At 39.3% G+C, this 17,851-nt stretch overlaps 1 protein-coding gene across 1 annotated transcript in view; it reads right to left on the bottom strand.

The window, feature by feature from the left end:
• Window positions 1-3,661: 3,661 nt before the first annotated feature.
• The window catches only part of LOC120780641 (transcription elongation factor 1 homolog), a 31,944-nt gene continuing 17,754 nt past the window's right edge, over window positions 3,662-17,851 (bottom strand). The window contains exon 2 of the mRNA XM_040112906.1: window positions 3,662-4,061. Within this exon, the coding sequence (XP_039968840.1) occupies window positions 3,929-4,061 (133 nt within the window). The 3' untranslated portion in view covers window positions 3,662-3,928. The remainder of the gene's footprint in view (window positions 4,062-17,851) is intronic.

The raw sequence follows: 17,851 nt of genomic DNA, 5'->3' as shown, positions 1-17,851 counted from the left end.
TTTTTATAGAAATTATGAGTGACAGCTGATAGAAGTGTTGTCTTTTTGAACGCTTGATAATTGCAGTGCTGCAATATTGGCATTTCTGAACGTTCTGTTTGTTATGCAATCGTCATGATGCGCGTCATGATGCATTTACGAACATAGCCTATAATAAAAAAAATGCATTCTGTTACAGGTAAACAACCTTGCAACATATTATTTAATAAAGGACCTCACGAATATATGAAAAATGTGTTGCAAAATGCACAAGAGAAAATGCTAGAGCATCATAACAAGATGTTTAAAGCAAGAGCACAGCTTAATTAGTAATTTTGCAACATATTATTTAATAAATGACCTCACAAAAATATGGAAATGAGTTGCAAAATGCACAAGAGAAAATGCTAGAGCATCATAACAATAAAAGGCTTCAAAATAATTATCAAACAGGAAGTTTTATATATGAAAAAATATATGGGGAAAGAAATAAATTAAACCCCAAATACAAAAAACAAGTAGTATTAGAAGATTTAGGAAATACAGTTAAAATACAAAACAGAAACAGAATAATTCATAAAGATAATATTAAATATTCAAATCCTTTAGGTTCACAATGTTATACATCATCATAATTTATACGGCGATTCCATTCATCACAGCTCAAATCGAAATCATGGATCTCAATCACGGGAATGGATATTCCCTTCTGAACCTACAAAAAGTAAAGTTGGTTGAAAGATACGACAGAATTACATATCCTATTAACAATGTACAAAGAAATAGTTGACAATTTAGAGGAGATGGCACTCAAAGAAAAGGAACCGAATCCGCTTGTAATGGCTAAAATTAAGAACTCAGATATATAGTATACACTCACCCCGCATCATAGAATTGAGAAAAGAGGATTAGTTAATATTATAGGGACAGCTCTTAAATATATTTATGGTGTCATGGACGACGAAGACCGTCAAGAAATAGAAGGCAAATTAGAAATAAACACAATCAATGCCCACAATGCAATTGAACAAATCAATGTTCAGAAAAACATTAATGAAAAATGTAACTACAAAATTAAAGCCATTAGTGATAATACCAATATAATCACTACAGGAAATTGTTTCAGAATATTAACGCAGTTAGCTCAGAATTAAATAAAATAGCAAAAGAACGATGGACAAACAAACTGTTGGGTAATTCAATGTATATTGAGACTAATATCGTAAGAAAAAAAGAGATCATAATGACGAGCCAAAATAACCTCTTAAGTAGAGATATTATTTCAGATGACGATAGTTTAAAATTGAATATAACTTTTGAAGAATTGGGTAAGGTCAAAATTGTAATTGTCACTCAAAACGAAAATATTGTGTTTTACTAAAGAGATCTATCAATCAATATGCATTCAACTTATACCGAATATAAATCAAGCAGAATAAAATATACAAAAGAAATTTTATGTCTAAATGATGTCACATATAAAAAGACTTCCATTAAAAAAGAATTAGAAGAATACAAAGATGAATGCATCGAATATTTATTTAGGAGTCAAATTAAGATGAATTGAAAATATAAGTATAATAACCAATCAAAAGTAATAGAAATGGATACAAATCATATTTACGTAATCAATGCAAAAAATAAAACCATTTATCATAACTGTACGAGAGCTGATATATATATTCTGGCCTAGGGCAACACTAAGTGTTGCCAGGTGCAATCTGACATTTCCATTGGAAAGTTTGACATTTTTTAGCATAACATCACTCAGAACGTTTTGTCATTTAATCGTGAATTGTTTTATTTACAGGGAATTAAAAATTCATCTCGGCCAAAAATGGAATTAACTCTTGAACATTTTCGTGCGATCATTTTTCACAACTTTCGACGTGGATTATCACGACAAGAGTGCATCGATGAACTAAAATCTTTGTATGGCTATGAAGCACCATCCTATAGCACTATGAAAAACTGGTACAACGAATTCAATCGTGGCCGACGCTCGCTCAAAGACGAATTCCGTGAAGGTCGTCCAAAAACAGCCGTTGTGCCAGAAAACATCGATGCCGTACGTGAACTGATAATGCAAGACCATCATGTAATCGATGTTTCATTTCACGATGTTTGCATACCTAGTCCTGCATCAACTACCCATGGACATTTTTATTCACAAAACAGCAGCTTTTGCGGCGATAAGAATAAAAGAATTAGGTGGTTGGAATCAGCAGAGCTACGGACACAGTGTAATCATAAACAAGCTCACTACTAATAAATCAAACTACATTCTCCCAAAGCTGTATTTCAATAGACACTTCCAGGTGAGGATACCATCTAGACGAGAAGAGGTTCAATAGGAGAGGAGGATACCATCTCAGTCTATACCGACGAGTCCAAAATGGACTGCGGAGTAGGCACGGGGGTATTCTCCGCTGATCTAGGCATATATCTCTCTATACGTCTACCGTCGGTTAGCATCTTCCAAGCAGAAGTACTGGGAATAGAAAAAGCCTGCGAAGTTCTATTGGAAAACCACGAGAATATACATAAAGCAACTATATTTACGGATAGCCAGGCGGCGCTGCTGGCCTTGTCTTCACCCTTGACAAATTCGAGTATAGTCCACAACTGCAAGAAAGCACTAAGCTCAAAAGACAAGCTCCAACTAGACTTGATCTGGGTTCCCGGTCACAGGAACATTTTCGGTAACGAAAAAGCAGACGAGTTGGCAAAGGCAGGAGCTTTCCTTAACGAATCCGAAACGAAGAGAGATCAATAGACAATTTCAACAAGTGCAAATAACAGGTAGAAAAACATTACAAAATGCATCATAACTAAACAATTATGGCCAACATATGACAGTAAAGAACCAACGACTTATTAATTAGGTCAAGGAAAAGTATCTACAGAGTAACAGCTACCTCAACAGGGCACTGGCCATTTGTGGAACATGCGTCAAAAATGGGTATGCCCTACAACGACATCTGCCGAAGCTGCGTAATAGTAGGGAACTAGGAAACAATTTTCCACCTTCTCTGTGAATGCCCAGCCCTAGCACAGATCCGACACAAAACACTTGGAATCCATCAAGCACCAAACCTTGAATGGATTTCTACAAAAAGCATGTCAGACATACATAAATAGCTTCATCGAAACCTCAAAATGGTTTGAGAGAGAAGGTGAAACGTAATAGCAGATACAGAAGGTTCTACGAATAATGTATCAAAATGGCACATGAAGTGGCGATAGACAATTCCTACATTCATTCCTACCTACCTACCTACCTCCCGTTTTTCACAAAATAACTTACTGTTATAATTTCAAATTATTTTCAATCGTTTTCTATTTCCTATAAATATTCTTCTGAAATACTGCACTAATGTTCAACACGGATTTAGTTGATTTCGATAATACCGAATTACAAAACTAAATATAAATAAATTCCAGTTGAGTTGGCAATCATAATAGAGTATCTTATAATTTGCCTACTTGGTGGATCATCTTGGTCGAAGGGTTAAGTTTATTTTATCTACACCATTTTCAATTTAGCTAAATTGTGGTATGGTATGGATGGTATTCCTTCTTCGTATTCCTTTTGTTTCCATCATGTTACACGAATCAGGCGCACATAATTTTTTCCTGTTCTCAGACTCCAGGATAATTCTTGATTAAATATACTTAAAAATAAAAGCGAATTTTAAAATTTTATATCTTTTAAAACTATACGAACTTTACAGCTTATCTGTTGCATTCATACATAAGCGTATTAATATCGTGACTTATACATACTTTCTTTTTAGAGGTGTTTCAAAATTTGTACAGTCAAGGATTAAATATATTATATATTTATATATATTATATTATAAATAAAAATTTTGAAAAAACTTTATTCTGACTTGAAATGTTAAATATCATTAGATAATTATAAGACTACACAATTACAAGTTCGGGATTAGTTCGCTGTTTCACAAGCATCTACCCAATCATTATACACATCTATTGGCTCTGACAGAAAGTTGATACTCGTCTGGAAATCCTCGAGACAAACTCTGCAAGTAACTTTAGCAGTATTTCTACTTTTATCCCTGAAAAAAAAAATTACATTAAATAATGTGATAAAATGTTGAGAACATAAATAACGTTATTTACAGAACTGCTTAGCAAAATAACAATTAAAGTAGATAGTGTAAATTTGTATGTTGAACAATAAGTAGGCCCATTATTTGTAGAACAAAATTTTAGCTTTTTTGATACCATGCTAATATCACCTATTAGGAGAATTTAGCTATTAAAACTAATGTTAAATCAAGATGATGGTGTTGCTGTTGTTACAGTGTTGAAAATATCCTGTGCATACATCCAGCATATGGACCATGATTAAACTCTTCCAAATGTTGCTTAAACAAGAAAGAAAGGGCTAAGTTCGGATGCAACCGAACATTTTATACTCTCGCAACTTACAGGAATCAGAGCCAGGGAAGTACCTTAAGATGTAAAATGTCAACCAGGGGATCGGAATCAAAGCAATTTTATGTACAGTGAATCACAAAAATATTTTGCAAATGAAAATTATTAATTAAAACTTCGTGTTTTTGTGCTTTAAATATTTTTTAATATACTTTTCAATCAAGTTAACAAAATAAATTGTTTATACTTCAATAATTCATTAAAAAAACTTAACAAAACATAAAATTATACAGAATTATTAACTCAGAAAAGTATTTTGCTTTTGAGTAGCAGTTATATGGAAACAAAAGTAAAAATTATTTAATATTTCGTATGAAAGATATTACTTTTACAGACAGTTTCCAAATATCTTGGAATTGATTCTATCAACTTTCGGCAAAAGTCGGGGCGTATCTTCTCCCATTTCTCTTTTAAAACTCTTTTGAGCACACTTTTTGATGAAATTTGGTGATTCTGTACTTTTTTTCTATATGGGTCCAAAGATTTTCAGTTGAATGTATTTCGGGGCTTTGTGGCGGTGTTGGCAGACGTTTTGCGTTGAAGGGAATCCACATTTTAACGTGGTGGGCTGCATGTTTCGGGCCACTGTCGTGTTGAAATAAGACCTAATTTTTGTTACATGTCCATTTTTTCAGCACTGGAATGTAAATTTTCAGTGAAAATAATAAATAAAGATGCTTATCTATTCTTCAGTCTATAAAAACAAGATTCCCGACTCCCTGAGCTGACATGCAGCCTCACACCATGACGGAATCGCCGCTGTGCTTAACAGATGCTTTGACGTTTTTGATATTTAATTCATCACTTAGTTACCGCCAGACCATACACTAAATTTTACAGTTTTTCAAAAGTCAAAACTTTTAATTTTATAGGTATTAGCGAACGATATTCTGTTTTGTTTATTTATAAACGATGTAAGTGTTTTTTTTCTTGCAGCACGGCCATGTATCTTGTCATTTCTATGCACTTTCCGCACTGTTTCACCTAACATTTTATTGCGAAACGCTGCTCTAAGTTCATCGTTAATTTTTGGAGCTGATAATTGTTGATTTTCACGATTTTCCTTTTTTATACTCATTTTTACACTCTTCCCTCACTTTCTATAGTTTGACGACATCGACTAAACATATCATTAATACATTTTGTAGATTTACCTTCACAATCACCGACATATTCGTCGTAAGCTTTGTTAGTAAAACGAAAATCATTATATTTAACATATGGGAGTTGGGGTAGTATCGATCCCATTTTATGTATTAACTATTATCATGCCACATACCAAACAAATTTTCCCTGGATTTCATTAAGGTACATCACATACAATCACATCATATGCACCAAAGTCAGCCAGATATTGGATATATGGTATATATGTGGGTTTGCAACCCTGACCTGACCTGCGCACGCATGCAACTCTTAACAGACACACTGAATAAACGGAATTAACGAAAACAATGAACAGCTGAAAAACGACAACGAACGTTAAAAAGTAATAAATCAAAAATCAGTGTGACACTTCAATACTAACAGCCGACAACTTGATTTTGAAACTCCATACCATACGGACGTGCGCTCTTAAAAATATTAAACCAATAGGTCACTAAACTAATTTTATATCACTAAGTGTTTAACCCTACATTGCTCAGCCGGTATTATTAAATAAATCATTTTATATACTAAACAAAACTAAGACGTTTAATTCAAATAAAGTAAGTCTCCCATATATATATATATATGTATATATATATATATATATATATATATATTATTTCAATTGTATCTAGTTTAGGTATAAAGATATACTGTTATGAGTAATATATATTTTGTAATATTCATTGAGCTAACTCAAATATTGGCCGATATATGCGGCATAACGACACCAGGAAGTTCGAAAATCATTATATTAGGTATATGGGGGCTCCGAGAAGTATTGACCCGATTCAATCCATTTTTGATACATAGAATTACTACTATCAGGAAAGAACTCTGTCCGAATTTCAATTGTATATCTCCCACATTGAATGTGATATTTGCGGTTAGAAGTCAACTATAGATACTGAGACCAACATATTCAGTTCCTAGCATCTTGAACAGTTTCCTTTGGATTTTGATTTTAAGGGAATTATTACTTCAAAATTGTATCTAGTTGTATTAATTACTTTTTGATTTGTGTATTGGAAACTTTAAATTATGCTATATGGGCAATAGGCGAGGTTTCACACTGTGACATAGATATATAAGAAGAATGCTGCGTACTAAATTTAGTTTAGATTTAACTAAAAATGTGCCACGTCCCTAGTCCGATTTTCACACTGGCTCGCATTAAGCCCTCTCATACCACCTCGGGTTAAAATTTAATGTCTCTATCGTAATTAGTTATTGATTTTTTGCGCTTTTAGTAGTTTTGAACAGTACCGTTATATGGGAAGTGAGCGGGGTTATCTTCTGATTTTATCTATTTTCACACAGTAGCTTGATTGGCTTAGGAAATATGTACATTAAAAATATTATAGGGCGTGTCCACGTCAACTTTTTCAAAATTTTGTATACAAAGGTGCCCCTTGCTACTGCAATTCCCTGTTCCAATTTACAGTTTTATATCTTAATTCAGTGCTTAGTTATGGCCCTTATATATATATATATATATATATATGTTTCCGGTTAATGGCAATTTGTGGGCGCGGCAATGGTCCGATTACGCCCATCTACGAACTCGAAATTTTTTTGTACTAAGGAACAGGAATGTACCAAGTTTCTTCAAGATATTTCAATTTTTACTCAAGTTGCAGCTTGCATGGACGGACAGATAGACAGTCAACCGGATTTCATCTTTTCTCGCCACCTTGACCATTTATATATTATACATATAACGCTATATCTATCTCGATTAGTTTTAGGTGATACGTACAACCGTTAGGTGAACAAAACTATAATACTCTGTAGCAACTGGTTGCAAGAGTATAAAAATTATATCAACAAGGCAACTCACATTCGACGAAAGAAGAAAGATGGCACAACAAGATCGAATTCAAACACAAAAATGGGGAGCTCATTGATCAACTTAACCTAAACAACTTCGAAAGGCATATGTCGAACTCCAAAATAAAATCAGTAAACGAAAACGACTTTGAACGAATTTTGAAAAACATTTAACATTTACCATCGTTTACTGGAAGAGGAGATGTTACAATAAATTAATTTATGAGCAGCATAGAATATCTTCTATCAAATATTTGAAACGATGAAACAGGGAAGGAAGCAACTAGAGCAGTATATTACAGAACGATGCAGGGAGAGGCGAAAGACGTTTTCATAAATTTACCGCAGCCAGATAACTGAAAAAAATTAAAAGCACATTAAAGTTAAGGTATAAACCCGATATAGAATAGGGTGGGTCGATTCCGGACTTTTTTCGATTTGGGATTTCTAATAGTGCGGAAAAGTTGCCTTAGTACTTCCTGATTCCAATGCAACTTTTTGTTTTGAGATCGGATTGCATCTTCAACCCCAACTCCGGCCTTGAAATTTCGAAAATTCGCCTAAAATCGTGAAATTGTCTACCTAGCGCCTGAAATACTGAGATGCAAAATGTATAAAACAGAAGTTATTTGTCACGTCATTTGCTACCGAAATAGTATACGTGATCATGGCCGTAGGACGAACCGTTCCCGAGATAAGAACGAAAATGCGGCGTCTCATCCTCAGCTGATCCGTAAGGAGAGGTGACGTGGCCAAAGTAATGACAACCAGGTTCCGGTAAGAGAAATATGTTCCTCTTTGACAGTGTCGCGGTAGTACTTTTCACCTTCGCTGACTTGTGTAAGTGTATTGTCTTTGCGGCCGTCAAAATACAGCCCATATACAGAGTCAATACTTTCGGTGCTTTGGAGCTTAACTCCAACACTTTTTTTTGCCCGACTAATCTTGCATTTGTCAGTGACAAAGCTAGCCTGATCCTCTGTTATCAAACCTGCTGTTTTGGCATCCAGAAAAGCAGATGAAACAATCAAGGCCGCTGCTCTATCACTTACTCCAAATCTTTGGGCAGCTAAAGCAGTGTGTTCTAATACTAGTGTGTTTTGTTTGGTTTTAGAGGATGGAAGAGAAAATTCATCATCAGAATCGTTTTTGGAAGAATACATGTGCGACGCACCTACATTGTTGTCGTCTGTATGAGAGTCTGGCTGATCTGAATGGTCACGTGTTCTAGCTGATACTTTTCTGGTAAGTGTTGATGTTGAATGACGTTTTGAAAGCTTTTCTTTACGTTCATTTTTCTTTGTAATCTTTTTTGTTTCAGGTAGATCAACACTTTCAATGCGACCGATTCTTCTGGTTCTCTGGTCCAAGAGAAATGGTTGTTCATTGATAGGAACTTTCCTTTCCTTTGGACAAGTGCAAGAAGAAAAATAAATGCATTTACAAGCAGCGATGTCAAATAATTTTCCGGCAGAAGAGACAAAGTCGTCTCTTTTAGAGCTCAAACCTATTGGGTTCCTTAAAACCATTTGTTTAAGAGTCAGAAATTTCTTATGGTATGTGGTGAGCATTTGTACAACTCTGGTGTGTGAAACTATCGGAATAGATGACTTTTTGAAAGTATTTTCAACCTTTTTTGCAACTATTTCTGTAACCTCTTTACTCATAGGTTCATAGTTGTCGCCTCAGAGTCGTCCTATACGAAATCTTTCAAACTGATCACACAAAAGAACATCCTGGTAAGTAGGTAACTGGGACTCAGAGAGATTGTACGGATATATGCCAAACACAGGACATTTCTGTCTAAATTTAAATTTAGATACAGACATTTTGAGTTCTGTGTTCTGTTGAGAGAATATAAGTGATAGCACTCGGCGAAATCAACGACAAGAGTGAAGGAACTCGATGAAAAAATATTTATGTGGAGACAAGTCCGAACGTGTCGTATGACGCAGGGTAAGTGATAGAACTCGCCCAAATCACCGACAAGAGCGAAGGAACTCGATGAAAAAATATTTGCGTGGAGACCTATCCGAACGTGTCCTTTGGCGTAGGTGAATGAATGTGAGATTTTCACCTTGCGCTGTGGCGCGCCGCATTTTCGCTCGTATCTCGGGAACGGTTCGTCCTACGGCCATGATCACATATACCATTTCGGTAGCAAATGACGTGACAAATAACTTTTGTTTTATACATTTTGCCATGAGATGCGTATTTCTAGGTAGACAATTTCACGATTTTAGGCGAATTTCCGAAATTTCAAGGCCGGAGTTGGGGTTGAAGATGCAATCCGATCTCAAAACAAAAAGTTGCATTGGAATCAGGAAGTACTAAGGCAACTTTTCCGCACTATTAGAAATCCCGAATCGAAAAATTCCGGAATCGACCCACCCTAATATGGAACCTCATGAAATATATAGAAGAATATGCAACATCTCCTTTTATGTTGGTCGCTTTGTCGTGGCGAAGGGGCTTAAGTAATAGTAAAGTGTACATCTCAAAGGAAACGCACTCTGCTCTTACGAACTGAGAGGGACACCTCATAATTCCCACAATAGTGATATGGATGAATAAACCCCAGGTTTTACTCCCATCTCCTAGTGTGGAAATATGAGCATGCCAGCGCCAGAAATCCCAGAATCAGCTGAGGAAAAACCGGTACCCGAGGGCAGTTTTCACACTGGGAAAGATAGCCAAAGACCAGGCAGCCGGTATCCCAGTTGATGAGGCAGAAACAAAGCGCCTCAAATCAATAGTAGAAGAATATGAAATCAGAACCTCTACAAGAGAGTAAACAAGAGAGCAATTCACAAAAAAGGAATCGCTCTATTACAGAAATACAAAAAACTCTGCCCAAAAAACCTAGGCGAAGTGAAGGTGAACACAGCTGTACAACAACGGCAAGGCATTTCTGCGATGTAGCCAGGGATAGCCTGCTTGTGGCCATCATAGACGGAAATTCCTCCTCCCCAAACAATATAAGAAAGATGGGTGGAGATCGACGTCAGATTGTCGAGTATGGTGCTAAGCTTTGTACTCGACAATCCTGCGGGTCCTCACCCCGAGTTTGACTCCTCTGAAACCCTCTGGGGTTACAGGGTCATCAAGTGTCCGGACGGGCAGTTTTGCCAAAATCAGCAACGCCCTGGAAGGCCTCCAATTGAGGGTTATAGCCGCCAGGGACATACCGAAGAGACCTCGTGCTCGCATTTGGCTACCCCCTCTAGAGGAGCCAGGTGAAAAATTCCTGAGGTGCATCAAGCTGCAAAACAAATCTATACCTGGTATAGATGAGTGGCAGCTGATCAAGGAGGAAAAACCGAACAAAGCAAGTAGACCAATTCTGGTGCCATTTGCGATGAGTCCATTGAGGCTCTCAAGAAGGCTGACTACGAAATCAACTTCGGAATTCGCAAGGCCCGGCTAAAAATCATCCAAGACGACAAAGCGGCTAACGAAGACGACACGGAAGAGGTCGACAACGCCAGCCAGTTGCTAAGGAATGTGGGCATCAAAGAAACCCGAAATGCCCAATAACTTAAGATGCGTACAGATCAACGTGCAGCACTCGAAGAGTGCTACAGCGAATCTGACAACCCTCATAAACGAGAGAGACAACGACATTAGTATAATACAGGAGCCCTGGGTGAATGAAGACCATTAAGGGGCTCAAAAGCAGCAACTATAACCTTTTCTACACACTAAACAAAGGTAAACCTAGGGCATGCATTCTTATCAATAGCATTCTTTGTCCTAATTATAATTTCTTTGTCCTAATTACAGCACAGCAGATATCACAGTGGTGGAGGATGGAGTCATGTGTAGAAGTTCACGCAAGTGAGTAAAGTTCTCTGATCGCCATTCACTTGGAAGTGACCAGAAATTATTCTTTTACACATGGCTCAAGCAGCTCACTACTTCCGGTCTTTGACCAAGTATCCTCTGGGTAGCATAAGAACATCCGTTCGAAGGCGAGCTAATGTGAGAAGGCGAAACATCCTCTACATATGGTTGTGCGCTGGGTTTGGGACCCGCCACGTAAGAATCAGTACCAATGCAAAAGAAAAAGCAGCCTCGGATGAGAGACCCCCTTTTGATGACGACCATGGCAAACGAAATAAGGACTACGATTTGAGGACATGTACCTGGAATGCCCGGACCCTTAATTGGGAAGGTGCCGCTGCCCAGCTGGTTGATGTTCTCGCAAAAATAAAGGCTGACATCACCGCCGTCCAAGAAATGCGATGGACGGGACAAGGACAGATACGAGTAGGTCCTTGTGACATTTACTATAGTGGCCATATAAAGGAGCGCAAGTTTGGTGTTGGATTCGTGGTGAGAAAGAGACTCCGTCGCCGAGTACTATCATTCACTCCGGTGAATGAACGTCTGGCCACAATGCGCATCAAATCGAGGTTCTTCAACATATCGCTGATTTGCACTCACGCCCCGACGGAAGAGAAGAACGATGTGACCAAAGATGTATTTTATGAGTGCTTGGTGCGCACCTATGAGAGCTGCCTCCGCCACGATGTCAAAATTGTACTTGGCAACTTTATCGCCAGGGTGGGTAAAGAAGGTATCTTTGGCACTACGGTCGGTAAATTCAGCCTCCACGACGAAACATCCCCAAATGGGTTGAGGCTGATCGACTTCACCGGGGCCCGAAATATGGTTATCTGTAGTACTAGATTTCAGCATAAAAAGATTCATCAAGCTACCTGGCTGTCTCCGGATCGAAAAACTACCAACCAGATCGATCATGTTGTGATAGACGGAAGACACGTCTCCAGTGTTTTAGATGTGCGTGCGCTCCGAGGTCCTAACAACGACTCGGACCACTATCTTGTTGCAGCCAAGATTCGCACCCGCCTCTGTGCAGCAAAAAACCCACGCCAACAAACACAAGGAAAGTTCGACGTCGAGAAGCTGCAATCACAACAGACAGCCGAACGATTTTCTACTCGGCTTGCACTCCTGCTCTCTGAGAGCACTCGTCAACAACTCGGTATAAGGGAACTGTGGGACGGCATTTCAAACTCCTTACGTACAGCTGCAACCGAAACCATTGGTTTTCGGAAAGTACAAAAGAACAGCTGGTACGACGAGGAGTGCCGGGTCGCAGTGGAGAGAAAACTAGCTGCCTACCTCGCAACGTTACGATCGACCACAACACGTGCGGGATGGGATAGATACCGAGAGTTGAAAAGGGAAGCGAGACGCATTTGTAGACAGAAAAAGAAAGAGGCTGAAATGCGTGAGTACGAAGGGCTTGATAAGCTGGCCGACAGGGGTAATGCTCGAAAATTCTACGAAAAAATGCGGCGGCTTACAGAAGGTTTCAAGACCGGAGCATACTCTTGTAGAACCCCCAAAGGTGATCTAGTGACCGATGCCCAGAGCATACTTAAATTATGGAGGGAACACTTCTCCAGCCCGCTGAATGGCAGTGAACGCACAAAGCCAGGAGAAGGCGAACCCGATTCCCCAATCGATGACGATGGAGCAGACGTTCCATTGCCCGACCATGAAGAAGTTCGAATAGCAATTGCCCGCCTGAAGAACAACAAAGCGGCAGGGGCCGACGGATTGCCGGCCGAGCTATTCAAACACGGCGACGTAGAACTGATAAGGAGCATGCATCAGCTTCTTTGTAAAATATGGTCGGACGAAAGCATGCCCAGCGATTGGAATTTAAGTGTGCTCTGCCCAATCCATAAGAAAGGTGACCCCACAATCTGCGCCAACTACCAATCGCACGGCGCCAACTCCTCAACATCGCGTATAAGGTTCTATCGAGCGTATTGTGTGAAAGATTAAAGCCCACCGTCAACAAACTGATTGGACCTTATCAGTGTGGCTTTTTGGCACAAAAATACACTGTCATGTTTAAAACACCAACCCAATTTCATGGAGATAACTCAAATATTGGCTGATATATCCAGCATAAAGTCACCTGGAAGTTCGAAAATCTTTATATTTTACCATTGCGAAGATTAAATTGAAGATAAAATTTAATGTCTCTGTCGTAATTAGTTATTGATATATTGCGCTTTTAGTAGTTTTAAACAGTACCGTTATATGGGGAAAGAGCGGGGTTATCTTCTGATTTCATCCATTTTCACACAGTAGCTTGATTGGCTTAGGAGATATGTACATTAAACATATTATAGGGCACGGCCACGTCCACTTTTTCTAAATTTTGTACCCACAGATGCCCCTTTCTACTGCGATCCCCTGTACCAAATTACAGCTTATATCTTAATTTAGTCCTTAGTTATGACACTTTATAGGTTTTCGGTCAATGGTGATTTTTGGGCATGACAGTGGTCTGATTACGCCCATCTACGAACTCGTAATTTTTTTTGTGCTAAGAAATTTTTACTAAAGTTACAGCTTGAACGGACGGATGGGCGGATAGACAGGCAGTCACTCAGATTTCAACTTTACACTTTTTCTCTTAGTTTTAGGTCAATGTTAAAAGAATATAAAGCTAAAAATGGTCACTTGGATTTCGAAAAGACCATTAACAAGATGAAAACGTACATATGGTTCCCACGAATGCATTATTTCGTCAAATGATATTTAAAGGCATGTGTTTAAAGCGCATGTAACAAAGGCACAGACGAGCAAAATTAATACGCATGAAGCAACGTTAATGCGCATTGAAATTTTATGGTAACAGAAGGCAGACTTGTGCCTTTAGATAGCTGATTGTGAAATTTTAATATAATATTAATATACTTGCACATAATTTAATTAGCAATATAAAAACTGTTTGCTGATGCTGTAAACACAAAGAAGGCGGGAGATTTCAAGCGCCATCTGTCAAACAATAGCAAAAACTCACCATTTTTGGGCAGTGTTGCCCAAAAATTGGTAATTCAGCTAAATGCACGAAAATTTTGTACATTACTAACTTGCATTAACATGGGTCAAATTCGCAAGTTAATTTAAATTAAGCCCGCTAATGCAAATTAGCGCTGTCGTCTGTCAGGGCTATAAGGTGATAAAACTGAAGGACAGTATCATTTCGATAACATCATACCAATACCACTTTTTTCATATGAATCATTTAGAACCATTTATGAAAAGCACGAAAAGAAACAAACAAATATTAGTTATAGTTGACGCTTTTCCGAAATAAACGATCATTAATCCGTAAAAAGTACATCACCGAGGTACGTATTAGAAACGAGAAGTTACCCGTTATTTTGAAGTTTTTGAATTTTTCATCACTGGTCGAGATACAACTTTTACCTCAAATAATTTTAATAGCTATTGTGTTAACAACGATATTAAACATATACTAAATGCAGTAGGTCCTTGTGGCATTTACTATAGTGGCCATATAAAGAAGCGCGAATTCAGTGTGAGATTCGTGGAGAGAGAGAGACTCCGTCGCCGACTGGCACTCACCCCGGTGGATGATCGTCTAACCTTAACATATCGCTGATTTGCGCCCACGCCCCGAGGGAAGAGAAGGACGATGTGATGGCTTCTATAAGCGCTTGGAGCGCACCTATGAGAGCTCCCCCGCCACGATATCAAAACCATGCTTGGCAACTTTAATGCCAGGGTGGGCAAAGAAGGTATCTTTGGCTCAGCGGTCTCCATGATGAAACATCACCAAATGGGTTGAGGCTGATCGACTTCGCCGGAGCCCGACATATGGTTATCTGTAGTGCTAGATTCCAGCATAAGAAGATTCACCATGCTACTTGGCTGTCTCCGGACCGAAAAGCCGGCGGAAGACACGTTTCCAGTGTTTTGGACGCGCGTACTCTCCGAGGTCCTAACAACGACTAGGACCACTATCTTGTTGTAACCAAGATAAAAACACAAGGAAGGTTCGACGTCGAGAAGCTGCAATCACAACAGACAGCCGAGCGATTTTTTATTCGACTTGCTCCTCGAGAGCACTCGTCGGCAACTCGGTATAAGGGAACTGTAGGACGTCGTACAATTCCCATAACAGCTGGTTTTCCGTTACCAAAATTGACCGGATTTTATCCGGCTAAGTGCTGTTTTTTCTGAGAGCTAATCCCGTTTAGATCGGTAAATCTTAGTATAAGTTTGTAATCACTGGAGCAAAGCCTTAAAGCCTTGCAGCAGGGTTTATTCCTATTCTTCGGCTGCGTCTGCGCCAAAAGACTTCATCCAAACTCCACCTCGGTTAGGTGTAATGCAATGGATGGAACCGTCTTAAGACCTGCACAGGCCTTAGGACACACGAGTTACATGGCCCATGCTGCTAACGCAATACTATGAACATAGCCTCTACGGCTGCGCAATCTGCACCTAGTTCGAGCACTGCGCCGCCACTCCGTCAAAGTGGCCAAAAGGGTACCGTGAAGATCAAATACGCAGCATGCATTCATAAGCCGGGAACGTCTAAATCAATTGGCCCAACATCAACATGCTGATACTAAAGCATTTGGGCTCGACGAGAGTAGGCTATTTCACCAAAGTCCACGACCGATCACTGACCGCTCTTCATATACCCAATGTGTTGAAAGTCGGAATAGTGGTCCCACTACAGAAACCTGGGAAACCCGCTAACAAAGGGTAGTCCTATGGTCCGATAACTCTCGAGGACATCGCAAAATCTACGCTCCCTCTTAATGGAATCGATGGCATGCGCTCAAACGTAAATGCATATCTCTCCGAATTTTCTCGCTTCCTCGCTGCACGGAACTTAACTTAAAAGAGTTCAGACTTTACCTTAGTATTGCAATCGATGGCGTTAAAGTTCCGACTGTCAATAACCCTAAAATTTTAGGTGTGACTTTCGATAGTATGTGCTCCTTCACTCGTCATACGACCACGATAATCGCAAAGTACAGAACCGCAACATGCGGAAAGGAGAAAGAAACATTGTTGGCAACATACAATGTCGGTCCCTAACTCCGCCGCACCAATATTGTCGCCTGAAAGCAGTAAAACGAGTTCGAGGAAGCTGCAAACTTATCAGAACTGGATAGTGAAACGCAGACGAGAAAGATTCAAACTTGTCACAATACTGCACTCCAGACTACGACAGAATGCCTCTTGATGTCAGTTCCTGCTGGGGTGCTTTCGCAGAAATCATCCCTCCAACCACCTGCTTGGAGCGGAAACGGGGACATCAAGAAGTCATTCCTCAACTACGTCGACGACATCAACGCCGACGCAACTAACTTTCAACAAACACTGACTACCATTCACAATGAAGCAAATAACACCTTCACCGTACTTGGTGTCAAACCACCACCCATTACTGACAAAGAGCTCTAGTTGCCGTGAGAAACGAAAGTGACTCTTGCGCAGCTTCGTTCTGGATACAATAGCAAGTTAAACTCCTACTTATTCAGAATATACCCTGACATATTAAATCCAGCGTGCAATGAGTCCACGCATGACATTAGACCCCGTCGAGGCAGCAAGCTTCCTGGATTCGTTAGATGACGCCCACGACAATTTATCTAATCCTTACCATACTAATGGGGATTGGGCGTTCGTTACAACAATAACAACATTGGCATTTCAAGCTACTTACATACAGCTGCTAACATACACATTGGCAAAGGAACAGCTGGTATAATGAGTAGTGTAAACAAGAGAAAACATACTGCCTACCTCGCAATGTTACAATCGACCACAACACATGCGGGATGGTATAGATACCGAAGGGGGAAATGAGACGCATTTGCAAAAAATAACGAGAGAGAGGCCGAAATGCGTGAGTACGAAGAGTTTCACAAGCTGGCCGACAGGGGTAATGCTCGAAAATTACACGAAAAGATGCGGCGACCAACAGAAGGTTTCAAGACCGGAGCACACTCTTGTAGAACTACCAGAGGTGATCTGCTCTCTGAATGGTAGTGAAAGCATAACACCAGGATATGGTGAACCCGATTCTCCAATCGTTAACGGTGGAGCAGTGTCCCATTGCGGGATCATGTAGAAGTTCGAATAGCAATTACCCGTCTGAAGAACAATAAAGCGGCGGCGACCGATAAATTGCCGGTCGAGCTATTTAAATACGGCGGCGAAGAACAGATAAGCATGCATCAGCATCTTTGTAAAATATGGTCGGACGAAAGCATGCCCGATGATTGGAATTTAAGTGTGGTCTGCCTAATCCACAAAAAAGAAAATCACACAATATGCACCAACAACCACTCAACAACAACTCTCGTAGCATTTAATTTTACTCTTGCTACCGCTCTCACTTTGTCGGGAGCCACAGCATAGCCTTAGCATAACAATGTAAAGTATGTGCTCTACTCTGCTCCGAGTTTTGTTAGGTAAAAAACTATAGCTGGAGCGGGAGCAAAAAATTAAATTCTGCGCTATGCTATGGCGTCTGAAAATTTTCATGTGCTACAACTCCCGCATGTGTTTGTTGTTTTTATTTCTTTTTTGCTATTTTCTGTCATAATATTTG

The sequence above is a fragment of the Bactrocera tryoni genome, unplaced genomic scaffold (assembly GCF_016617805.1).
Source record: "Bactrocera tryoni isolate S06 unplaced genomic scaffold, CSIRO_BtryS06_freeze2 scaffold_25, whole genome shotgun sequence".
NCBI lineage: Eukaryota > Metazoa > Arthropoda > Insecta > Diptera > Tephritidae > Bactrocera > Bactrocera tryoni.
The sequence above is the reverse complement of the archived record's forward strand: the minus strand, read 5'-3'. Positions and strand labels throughout refer to the sequence as shown.